The sequence below is a fragment of the Vulpes vulpes genome, chromosome 10 (genome assembly GCF_048418805.1).
Source record: "Vulpes vulpes isolate BD-2025 chromosome 10, VulVul3, whole genome shotgun sequence".
Lineage (NCBI taxonomy): Eukaryota > Metazoa > Chordata > Mammalia > Carnivora > Canidae > Vulpes > Vulpes vulpes.
This window is the reverse complement of record NC_132789.1, coordinates 45,859,487-45,871,988: the sequence shown is the minus strand read 5'-3', so window position 1 is coordinate 45,871,988 and position 12,502 is coordinate 45,859,487. Positions and strand designations below refer to the sequence as shown.

The 12,502-nt window shown below is 63.6% G+C and overlaps 1 protein-coding gene across 6 annotated transcripts in view; it reads right to left on the bottom strand.

Moving 5' to 3' along the window:
- Positions 1–12,502, bottom strand: part of CSMD2 (CUB and Sushi multiple domains 2) — a 494,027-nt gene that overhangs the window by 227,049 nt on the left and 254,476 nt on the right. For all 6 annotated transcript variants that reach the window (XM_072723914.1, XM_072723908.1, XM_072723910.1 and 3 more), the window contains exons 11-12: positions 3,022–3,125; positions 323–435 (exon numbers count right to left, since the gene is read on the bottom strand). In XM_072723914.1, the coding sequence (XP_072580015.1) occupies positions 323–435; positions 3,022–3,125 (217 nt within the window). The remainder of the gene's footprint in view (positions 1–322; positions 436–3,021; positions 3,126–12,502) is intronic.

Genomic DNA, 12,502 nt, shown 5'->3' with positions numbered 1-12,502 from the left:
CAGTGGCTGGGGAAGCTCCCAAAGCTGATGGGGGATTTTAAAGGTCGCCACAAGCCAGGTACGGATGCAGATGTAAGCACGTACGTGCCTGGTGCTGCGCGGTCTGTGCCTCAATCCCAGGAAACCCTCCAAACCAGCTGGGGGGACCTGCCGGCCGACGGAGGCTGAGGCTCAGACAGCCTGAGCAACGTGCCTACAGGGGGCGGGGGGCCGGGAAGCCGGCGTGGGGCATGGTCGGGATTTGAACCCAGGGCCAGGGGTCCCCACGTGCAAACCTCGAGCCGGACTCTGGAGCGAGCGTGTCAGGTCACCCAGCAGTTACCTTCGTACGAGGCCTTGAATCCCAGGGAGCTGCCGCTGCCGTCGGTTTGGAAGAGGAGCCACATTTGATGGTTGGTGCTGACGATGAGGTCTGGGACCGAGGTGCCCGTGAGGCTGTCGGGAGACAGAGTGTTAGAGGTGTGACCCCCCCCATGGTGCAGAAGCCCGGCCCTCGCCCCCCAGGGCCCCACGGCTCATGCGCAGGGGCTGGGACCCTCACTGCCGCCAGCTCCGGCCACAGGCAGGGCCTAGGCCGACCCGGACTCGCTCGCCGGACGTCTGTGCCCTGGCCCTGCTGCCGGCCGGTGTAATGAGGGCCATCTACACCCTGGCCACCCAGGGCCACCTGCGTGGACCGCCGCAGGGACACGGAGCCCCGTCCCCGGGGCCCGGCTTTCCTCCTAGGGAGCCGTGCCCCTCCTTTCTCCGCGGAAACACACGCTCCCACACATGAAGCTACGCTTAGCGTCCCACCCACACCCCAGGGCCACGTCCTCTCCGAAGAACAGAGTTCAAGCACGGGGAGGGCGGATTCGGCTCCCGTTTACCCGACACCTTCCAAGCGGGTGGTTTTCCATCCGTTACCTCTAGGGACCCTGTTAGCCCAGGGAGGGAGGGACTGCGTTGCCCCTACCGCACAGGCGGGAAGACAAGGGTGCGGAACGGGCTGCGGCCTCCCTGAGGTCAGCGCGAGGGGTGGTGGCACGGCCGGGGTCCGAGGCTGGGGCGGGGAGGCTGGGCCTCCCGTCGCTGCTGGGACCGGATGCGTCATCCCGGTGCTGCGGATGGCGCGACTGGATAGGGGGTCTTGCTCTCTGCTTAGATCCGGGGTCCCCGAGCTTGGGGGCGCCGCGGGGTAGGAGCGCCAGGGGCTGGGGCAGATCCTGCAGCCAGTAAGGACGGACGGAGGCCCAGCCGGGCCGGCTCCGGCTCCGGGAGCAGATGCATGTGACCCAGTCACGGCCACGAAGGAGGCCAAACACTCGGCGTGTTTCCCTGGAGTCGGGGGCTGACGCTGACCTCACGGCCCCGAGGGCGGGGGAGAGCCCGGGCGGCACAGGCCGTTGCTCATGGGACCCGCTGTGAGCCCCGCGGCCCCGAGCCCCAAGCTCTGTCATTCTGTGTTAAGCGACGAGACAGTGGCTAGGGGGCGTTTCCAGCTCCGCGGCTGCCGGGTGCCCTCTGTGGCCGAGTTCACCGGGATGCTTGTCCCAGGAGGACCTGGAGCCAGGATCCAGGCCTTCTCTCTCTCCCTTTTTTTTAAAATTTAATTTAAATTTTTATTTTTTATTTTTTTATTTTTTGGATCCGGGCCTTCTGAGCACAGTGAGCTGCTGTGCCGCACGGGCCGGGGAGCGAGGGAGGAGGGCGCTCGCGTCCCGTGCCCGCTGGCCTGGGCTGCGAAGGACGCGTCACCGTGGCCTTGTCCCGGTTCCGGGGGCATAGACTTAGGGGCCGTCACCGTCTCAGCCGCTGGACTCAACAAAGTGGGCGGCCCTTCCCCGCACGGAGCGGCCTCGTCCCGTCAGCCGACGGCCCACAGGGCAGCTTCCTCCGGGGTCCAGAGCCCGCGGGCCTTCGCCCTCATCGACCGTCCCGGTCCCCAGTTTGCAGACTCGTTGCAGGTCTTGGGGCCTGCGCGTCCCCATCGGCGAGGGAACCGACACCTCACAGCAAACCCCTGGCTGTCGCACCCAGACCCGACCGGCTCCGTTTCCCTGGAGGATCCGGGGTAACACGGCGGCGCAGGCCGCAGGGAGGACGCCCACAGGTGCGCGGCCCGGTCCGTGGGCCGGGGAGGTTCCGTGTCGCCGCCGTGGCAGTGGGTTACCTCGTGCGTCACGTAACTGCCCCGACGGGCTCTCCTCTGACAGATGCGGGGAGGCGGGGATGTGCCCAGGGCGGCAGGGCCCCGGCATGAGGCAGCGGGGACCCAAGAGCCATTGGCCTTCGGCGTGAACAGCGGAGGGCGCTGGCCTGGGGCCGCCAGTGGGGAGCGTAGGGCACGGGCCGCCGTCCTGCATGAAGCGGGAGCAAGGCCGCTACGGCCACCACCTGGCCAGGCCACCCTGGGCCTGACCCCACCCCCGCTAAGTGGGGGTAACACCATGAGACCCCTGATGTGGAAGGTCCCCCACCGGGCGCCTGGGCATATGGTCGACATGGGGTATCAGTGAGGCCTGCCCCCCCACCCCCCGTCCCCCCGACCTGGGCAACGGAGATGAGCGTGCTCTGCCTCTAGGCCAGGCTGCCGGTGGTCAGCCCGGGCGAGGGACCCAAGATGCCGCAGAGGGGATCCCCAGCCCGTGCAGGCCTGGACTAGACCACACGACGCCAGCCTGCCTTGGCTGGGGAAACGCGCCCCTGGGCGCACACCCCTGCAAACAGTCCTTCCAGGGCTTCAGCGTGTGGCGAGGCCACCGGGACCTGGTGCCGTCCCCACCGAGGTCAGACCTTGCAGGGTGGATGTGGCCTCGGGGACGAGCTGGGGCAGGAGCAGGGCGCACCCACAGAACTGGAGCCCTGGCGCCCGAGACGCCGTCCGGCACGCTCTCCCTGCGGCGCCTGTGGACCGTCGGCCACGGCTGCTTCCTATGGTCGGACGGGCCCCGTGCCGTGGCCCTGAGGGGACCCCGTGCATGTCCACCCCCCCCCCGGCCAGGCCGCCTGCCCTCCCGACGGCAGCCCCGCCTCACTTACACATAGAGCACCGTCTTCTGGTCCCCATCCTGGCCTCCGTCCCCGACCGTCAGGGTGTCGTAGCCCCTCTCCAAGTCAAAGTCCTCGAAGGCCAACTTGATCACCTGGGGAGGGAGCAGGGGTCAGGCAGTGGGCAGGGCCGCGGGGGTCGGCGAGGCCCCCCCCCCATGCCAGCCTCCCCACCTGCCGCCCACCGCGTCCACACCGCCTCCTGCAGGAGGAACCGCTTCTCTCCAGGCTGGACGGTCCCTGGGGTCCCCTCAGGTTCTCCAGAGTCCGGCCAACCCGGGGCTGCTGTGGCAACGCCAGGTGCACGTGGCCGCCCGCGAGATCAGATCCTCCCCCCGCGCTGCACAGACGTCCCCCGGACACGGTGGCCAATGTCCAGGCCTCACGTGGAACCTCAGCTGCCCACCCCCCCAGGCCCCACCGGAGCTCCTCTCAGCCTCCCCTCCGCCTGCTTCTCTCTGTCCGTTTCCGTTCCTTCGTTGGCTAAATGAAGGTTCCAGGAAGGAGGTTTCAGCGAGGTTCTCCTTCCTGGTCTCAGCCCGGCCTCCCACAGGATTTACTAGGCTCACAGCACGAGTCCGGCTCAGGACACGGGTTTCCAGTGAGTGCGGGCCCGTCCTGGACAGGCAGGGAGCCAGCACGTCTGTGCCGGGGGACGGTGGCCCCGTTAGGGCTGCAGGTGCACGGGGCCCTGGGGCTCAGGCTTGCAGGGGACAACAGGGGGACCATCCATACGGCTGCAGGTGCACGGGGCCTGGGGCTTGTGGAGCCTGCAAGGGGGCAGCAGGGGGACCGTCCATATGGGGACCATCCCCATAAGGCTGCAGGTACGTGGGGGCCTGGGGCTCATGGAGCCTCAAGTGGGGGCAGGGGGACCATCCCCATAAGGCTGCAGGTGCACGGGGCCTGGGGCTCGCGGAGCCTGCAGGGGGACAGCAGGGGGACTGTCTGTAGGGCTATAGGTGCGCAGGGGCCTGAGGCTCAGGCTTGCAGGGGGCAACAGGGGGACCGTCTGTAGGGCTGCAGGTGCGTGGGGGCCTGGGGCTCCTGGAGCCTGAAGGGGGGGCAGGGGGACCATCCATAGGTCTGCAGGTGTGCAGGGGGCTGGGGCTCAGGCTCACAGAGCTTGTGGGGGACAGCAGGGGGACCTTCTGTAGGGCTGCAGGTGCATGGGAGCCTGGGGAAGGGGGCAGCAGGGGGACCAGCCGTGAGAGTGCTGGGCCTTCCGAAGGCCGCGGGGGCCGGTCAGGCCCCGGGGGAGGCTGGGAGAGGCAGGGCCGCTGTGAGGAGGCACGGTCTGGGCAGAGACGGGACGCCCCAGAACAGGTGCCCGCTGTCCCCGAAGCTCCGCCCCACGCGCACGGCCATGCTGTTTCCCTCGGGGACAGTGGCTGGGCCTCCAGTGCAGGGGGGCAGCTGCAGAAGGTGCAGGACTTGAGAGGTTTGCCTGGAGCTAAGTGCAAAGGGCCTTAAAATCTCCCTCTGCCAAAGAGCCAGGGTTTCCCCGGGGGGCGGGGGTGGCATTTTCAACAGTAGGTGGCAGACGCTCGCAGGTATTTGAGGAGCAAGTTGGCCGGCCCAGCTGCAGGGGTGGACACGGGTGTGGCAGCAGTCAGGTGGGTGAGGGAGGAGGGTGATGGGGGTGTGCATGGGGCCCAGCGCGGGGTGCAGGTGCAGTGGGACATGGGGGCCGAGCGCGCACGGCGGGGCTGGGGCCGTGCGCCTCCTGTGGCCAACCTGGGCCTCCTTCTGTCGGTTTCCAGTTTAAAAGTCTTTCCATTTGCACTTGAGGTCGCGAAGCTACAGGGGAAGGGAGCCTGGGGTGCACGGCCTGCCCCCTGCACTCGCCGCCGTCCACCGCCCCCCGCCCCCACAGCCCGGGACCAGCACGTGGTTCCCTGGACTTCGTTCCATTCCTCGCTTTGTCTCTGGTTTCCTCCCCCCATGACCATCTGTTTCTTAAAATCCATGTCCAGGCGAGTCACGGGTGCTTGTGCTTCTCAGACTCCTCTGCTCGGCCTCCTGCCCTCTAGCCCTGTCCCCGTCCCTGCCAAGGCGAGCTTTCCTCCAGGGCGAGCCACGAGCCGCCAGCTGCGGGTGCGCATTTGTGCCCTGGGTCCCGGGGGAGGCGCCGGGCTTCCTTCGGGAGGAGCCGATGGCTCCCAGGGACCGTGTGTCCTTATTGCAAGCGTCCTGGATGCAAACCCACATGCATGAGGGGCACAGCCCCAGCCCCGCTGACCCCGGCCCTGCAGGAGCCCCCGCCACGCGTCGCGCACCCCATCCTGGGGCCCCTGCCCGGCATGCCGAGCCCGGCTCCCCCAACGCCCCTCTCTGCGGCACCTCTGGGGCGAACACCCGCGAGCACAGGATGGGGCAGCGGAGTCGAGGACGCTTCCCGAGGAAGGCGAATCCCATCTGGGTGTGGACAGGAGCCCGAGCTTGGACACACGTGAGGAAGGGGAGCAGGACCATCCTGGCAGACAGAGCAGCGGGCGGACCGGCAGAGCTGCGGGAGGCGACTCGCCCAGGGATGGGGCCGCGGGAGGACCGGGGTGCACGGTAGGCAAGGCCTCTGCGCGGCTGGGGCTGTGCCCTGACGGCCACGGGGGTGCTGGGCCACCTGGGAGCCATGGCTGGATGGCGCCTCTGCACCAGGAGCAGGAGCACCGAGGGATGGTGGAAACAGGGGAGCTGGGGGGGGGGGGCGGGGGAGGGCAGGCAGGGGTGGGGAGCCAGGAGCACAGGGGGCCGGGCGGCCAGGGGTGAGGAGGGCGGGGCAGCAGCAGGGGCAGCTCTGGGCGCAGAGGGGACACCTGGCGGCCGTGGGGGGCCTTAGCCCTTTGGGTTTCCCCTGTGGGACGAGCTCAGCCCACACTCCCCGCAGCCCAACCCAGCCAACCGCATCATCCAGACCATCTGCTTACACTGCCCTCCGTCCCCCTCACCCTGGTCCTGTCCACACCACCCTCCTCCCCCTCCCCCTGGTCCATCCATACCACCCTCTGTCCACCACACCCTGGTCCTGTCTACACCGCCTTCCATCCCCCTCACCCTGATCCTGTCCACACCGCCCTCCTCCCCCTCACCCTGGTCCACTAGCCCTGTGGGTCCCGACCCCAGCCCTGTCCTGCCTGCCCAGGCTCTCCTCCCGCCAGCACCGACCCCGTGCGGGGCCCTGCTCGGAGCACTTCCCATGCCAGCCCGGGGAGCCCAGGTGCCCAGCTGCCCCCTCCCCTCCCCCTCCCACCTTCCTGAGCTCTAGGCTCCATCCCAGCCCCGAAGGCCAGAGCCTCTGGCCGACGTGGCCTCTGCACGCGGTAAGGCTGCAGACATGCTCTCCCGCCAGCAGCCTCGGGGTGCAGGACTCTGGTCACCGCGCCACCTCCGGACGGCGACTAGACCATCACACCTGCGCTGGGAGCCTTGCTTGGGGGGCCGGCCCGGAACCCTAGAGGGACTCGCATCACCACTTAGGGCAGCCCCGTCCCCGCGGGAGCGATCACGGTTAGGAGAGCGTGGGACGCACACTGCACTGCGGGTGCAGGACCGGCGTTGGCCCTCTCCTGGGCGGCCCGGTGTACGGCCAGGCTGTCCCGCGGTCACGGCGTGGAGTGCCCATCAAGTGGCTGCCGCAGGGGTGTCTGAGGCCGGACGGTGGTGGCCGCCCGCGAAGCAGGCAGGACGCGGCAGCTGGGGCACTCGGCCAGTGCCCCTGTCCCAGAGCGGGAAGCCGGCCGTCGTCCAGGATGCAGGCCTGTGCGGGCAGGGTCTCGCTGCCGGCCGTTCACAGCCCGGTCCCTGCAGAGGGCACGGGGCGGCGACACCAGGGTCCCAGGCACAGGCACCCAGAGGCTGCTGGAGGCGCGGAGGGAGGTGCGACGGGGCGCACGCTGGCCTCGGGACTCTGCTGTCCCGGGAACCAGGCACCTGTGAGCCTCGCAGCAGCACGTCCCTCCTGCACCGCCCACGGCCACCCACGGCCACCCGGGCGTGGAAGGCTGCATCCTCACACGCTAACCTGCCAACCATCACCCTCACTGCAAAGCTCAGCATTGTGGCGAGGCCACCAGAGGCCGACGCGGCCTGGCCCTGTGCTTCCCCGCTGCCGGGATCCAGCACCACATGCTGCCCCACGGCCCGCAGCCCTCCCGGGGCTCCCGGGGCTCAGTGTGAGCCCGAAGCCGCCCACTGCTGTGTGAATGCCGCTCAGGGCGCTGACGAGCGCGGGCAGGAAAGGCACTCCCTGTTCCGGGGTGGGCCTGCTGGGCGCCCAAGGGGGGCACGGGGGTCTGGGGGAGGGGGGACGGGAAGCCAGTGGGCGGCAGGCCTCAGCCCAGGATGGGAGGCAGGGTGGGCGCCCCTGCGCAGGCCGAGGGGAAGCCCAGGGTGACACGGACAAGGTTCCGAGGCTCCGGAGCTCTGGCCACGGCCACAGGAGATTCGGGGGCCTGAGGGTGACGGACTCACATCCAAGCACTGGCCCCTTCACCTGCTGGTTGATGGATTCACTTACTCACTCGGTCCTGCAACAGTTAAACTGCACTCGCCGCGTGGGGGCTTTGGGGGGGAACACGGGGAAGTGAACGTGGCCACTGCCCAGAGAACTCACGGGCCAGAAGAGCGGGTGCGTGGGTACGTGGAGGCATAGGAGGGGGACAGGGTGGGGAGGTGCTGGGTGGGGGAGCACAGGGAGGGCACAGGGTGGGGGGGAGGTGCTGGGGTCGGGGAGCACGGGGAGGGCACAGGGTGGGGGTGGAGGTGCTGGGGTCGGGGAGCACGGGGAGGGCACAGGGTGGGGTGGAGGTGCTGGGGTCGGGGAGCAAGGGGAGGGCACAGGGTGGGGGGGAGGTGCTGGGGTCGGGGAGCACAGCCGCCACCTGCCTCCGCAGTAGGACCAGGACCCTGGGTCCCAGGAGGTGGGGTGTGGACTGCGGCTCTGGGCCGTGCCCCCCCACCACCCAGGGTTGGCTTCTCTCTGGGCCTCCCTGCCACCCTCCCGGGGCCCGGGTTCCTGGGCCCGTCACTGCTTCCTCTGCCCACAGAGGTTCTAAGAAGGGGACAAGGGGGACAAGAGGGACAAGGGGTCAATATGGAGGAGCCCGCAGGTGCCGGTGGCAGTGGGGGGGGCGGGCGTGGTGCTGCCTGCATGTGCGCCGGGGCAGCTGGGCCTTCCTCGGCCTCCCACCCTCCTTCCCCCCTTCCCCCGCTCGGTGCAGGGAGCCCGGCGTTCTGGGAGCCTCCCCTCACTCAGCGCCTCCACCTCCCCCTTGGCCTCTCTGCCTGTGGACGCGGCCGCCTTGTCTCCAAGTCTAAACAAACACCCAAGTGGCCCCAACGCGGTGCCCGCCCCCCGGTGCCCCTCCCCTGCACACCCCTGGGCGCTGGTCTCAAGGGCCGTCTGGGCTCCCTGCTCCTCGCTGCCCCCTGCCCGTCCCCTCCTGGCCCACGGCTGCGTCTGCCCCGCACTGCCCTGGAAGGTCCCCCTGCGGGGCCAAAGCCCACGGCGTGTCTGTGGTCCCTTCCGCAGCACCCCTGCTTCCTCACCGCCACGGCCGGAGCCCTCCTGCCCTTTCTCTGCCCAGCTGCCAGTCTGCTCCCTCACACTGCTCTTCCTTGGCATCCTGCCCTGGGGCCCAAGTCTCTCCTGACCTCCCACGTACCCAGTGTCTAACCGGTGCCGTCACTGCGAAACATGCACCCCGAGCACACCGTGTTTCCCCCTTGATCCCGCAGAGCACGTGCCTCCCCTTTGGTCTCCTCTGAACGCCTCCCATCAGTCCAGGGCCGAAGGCCTCGCGTCATCACGCGTTCACTGACTCCCTATGTGCCGTGCGCCCACCACGTGCCGCTATGGGGGTCACCTGGGGGTGATGTTCGTCAGACGCTCCTCCTCCCTCCACCCTCACATGCAGGCAGCCTCCGAGTCCCATTCCATTCCCTGCATTTCTCTTAACTCCGTCGTCTCCTCCATGTTTCCAAAGCCTTGGTGGATGCCCCCCCTTTTCTTGCTGGGGTAACTGCCTCTGCCTCCTAACTGGTCTTGCTTCTCCCCGGTTGCCTCCACTGCTGCAGAGGCATCTTTCAAAAACTTGAATGTCCTGCAACTGCCCCGGTTTGGCAAGGAAGGCTGATCCCAGGGCTGCCGTTCCCGGGCCGTCCCTGTGCCCCTGGGACCTTGTTCCATGGGGTAGGAGGGCCGCAAGGACTGGGCTTAACTCCTGGTGCTGCCGCTGATGACGCGTCATGACCAGGTTTCCCACCCGCTAACCTGTCCTGGATTCAGTTTCTGCAGCCATCAGGGGGGCTCTTACCGCCTGACGAGCTGCGCCGGGACGAGAACGAAATACGATCACTCGTACGGAGGCTTAGCGCAGTGCTCCGCGCACGACGTGCATTTGTAAGATTGACAGCCTGACATTCCTGCCCTTAAAAATCTGTGTCAGGACAAAGCCCAAGCCTCGTTGTTGAGTACGTAGGCGCGTCACGATCTGGATCCCGTGGGTTCTCCAACCCTGTCTTGATCCAGACGCACTGGACCCCTTCCAGCTCCGAGAGGCTATTCCAAATCTCTGGGCCTTGGCGCACGCATCCGCCCTGGGGTGTGGATTCCCAAGCCCACTCAGGGTGCAGACCCTGCTCAGATGTGAGAGCCTCCCTGATCGTCCAGTTGGTGGCTCCTTCCAACATTTTCCAAGACAGCTGAGGGGACACCCCTCCATCAGCACCCACCCGCCCTCTAGGTCTCGTTCACCCGCCTGTCATCTCTCCTGTGAACCCGCTCCTCGAGGGCAGAGATCACATCATGGTCAATGAGTGAACAGGTGCTCATCTCATGAGGCGCGAGGCCAAGCACCGTGAACTTGGAGAGGATGCTTTTTGCCGAGGGTGACGCTCCAAGGGTGACTTGGACACACCCGGGGCTCTCCTGTGGGCCCGTGAGCAGGGCTGGGAATGCACCACACGTCTGCCCTGACATCTGCAGGAAGGCAGCTCTGATTCTGCAGTTTGGGATTTCCAGGTGCCACGCTTACACCCGCCCTCCTGCACTCAATGCTCCCTGGCTCTCCTCCACCGCGGTGGTGGTAAGGGCCTGCCTTCAGGCTCTCGGGGCTCCTCCGCACTACCTGAAGCTCATAAAGGGCCCACGGAGGTGACAGGAACGTCCTTTTTCACAGCCTGACTCTGAGGGGCTGGCTTCGGGAACCCAGGCTGGCATGACCTGCAGGGCATGTGAGGGACTGACTGGTATGGAGCCGCTGACCCTCACACACCAGCTAAGACCGGCCCTTCTGGGGGCTGTGGGGAGGGTGAATAAAACTGTTTCTCAGCAACTTCTCAGGCCTTGTTTACACTTTCCCCTACACCCCATCTTCAGGTTCAAAACAAAACTAAGATAAGCATCTTTAACAACGTCCAAGAAAGAGCCTTCTCAACAATGGCTTGATAACCTCGAGGTAGTTAAGTCCTTCTTCTGGTCCAGCCTCCATCCCCAGGTGGCTGCAGCGTCCTTACCCACTGACTAGGTTCACCATCAAATGGTTTGATGAAATGGGAGTCTTTGTAAAATGCTTTGCAGAGGAAATATGTTTCCATTGTTGCCAGCATTGTGGTCCTAAGCACCCTGGCCAAATGATTTTAAAATGTTGAGTGGGAAACATCAGAAAGGGAGACAGAACATGAGAGACTCCTAATTCTGGGAAACTAACTAGGGGTGGTGGAAGGGGAGGAGGGCGGGGGGTGTGGGTGACTGGGTGACGGGCACTGATGGGGGCACTTGATAGGATGAGCACTGGGTGTTATGCTATATGTTGGCAAATTGAACACCAATAAAAAATAAATTTATTTTAAAAAATTGAGAAAAAAAATAAAATGTTGAGTAGAATTTAGAAAGAAAAAGACAAGCTTTTTATGAATTAGTAAGTGCTCTGAACTGAATTATATCTCCCTAAAATTCATGTTAAAGCCTTAACCCCCAATGTGATGGAATTGGGAGATGAGGTCTTTATGGGGGTAATTAAGATTAAATGAGGTCATAAGGGTACGGCCCTAATCCAATGGGATTGGCGTCCTTATAAAAGGAGCAGAAGACACCACAGGGTTTCTCTTTGTGCATGCACACAGAGGAAAGGCCATGTGAAAAGGACGTCATCCCTACATCCCTAAGCTAGGAAGAGGCCTCACCAGAACCTGAATTGGTGGACACCCTGATTGTGAACGTCCACCCTCCAGAACTGTGAGAAAATACATGTTCCTTGTTAAGGCCACCCAGTCTGTTTTGTTTTGTTATGGCAGCCTGGGCAGACTTACAAAGTAAGAATACTCAGAGTCCAAACCCAGGGACTGTAGGGACCCAAAATGTGACCCAGATTATGAGGCTGGCATTGGCTTTGAGTAGATTTTTTTAAAAACTGGTGAAGTAGAACTCTGGTTTTCAGGGCCTTGTGGGGAACAGGGAATAGGAGATAAAGGTCAGGACCCACCAAGGTGGGGGCTCTAGTATGACAGCCCCGAATGACATTGGGCTAATTAAAGCTGCACCCTGGGGATCCCTGGGTGGCTCAGCGGTTTAGTGCCCCCTTCAGCCCAGGGCATGATCCTGGAGTCCCGGGATCGAGTCCCATGTCGGGCTTCCTGCATGGGGCCTGCTTCTCCCTCTGCCTGTGTCTCTGCCTCTCTCTCTCTGTGTCTCTCATGAATAAATAAATAAAATATTTTTTTAAAAAAAAGCTGCACCCTTAGTGTGAGGGTAACCCCCGAGACTCCTTCACAATAAGTCTGCCCTCATGTGGGTCTACACATTACTTGGGTGGGTCGGAAACTTCATACTAGGAATTTAGTATGTGAGGTTTCTGGCTGGTAATGCCCCCAGGCACTGGGCAGGAGTGAATGTAAACTCTGTCTGGAAGAAAGCCTCTTCTACCCAGGTCTCAAAGAAGAAAGTTTATGATTCTAACCACATAGTCAAGAATTACAGACAAAACAAAGAAGGAAACACGGTTCCCGGGAGGCAAGAAGTGAGAAACAACAGACAACAGAATCAAATTTGCAAAGACTTCAGAAATTGAGATTTGCAAATACAGAATATAAAATAAATATATTTAACATGCTTAAGGAATTAAAGAACAGTTTAAACATATGAAAAGAGGGCAAAATACTATCAAATATGATCAAGAACTTCTTAAATAAAACCCCAATAGGACCTCATAAAATATGAATGGCACTATTTGAAATGAAAAGAAATCGAATTCAGCAGAGGTTAGATGTAGCTTAACAGAGACCCGGTGAACAGAATGAGAGAAAATTATAGAAGTTAAGAAACACAGAAGATGGGTGGGAAAGACGAACATATCTTGTCAGACTTTCAGGAGCAGAAAAGAGAGAGAATAAAGGAGAGAAAACAGCTGAAAAGACAATGGCTAAAAATCTTCCCGAACTGGTGAAAGCTACAACCCACGGATTCCAGAGCTTA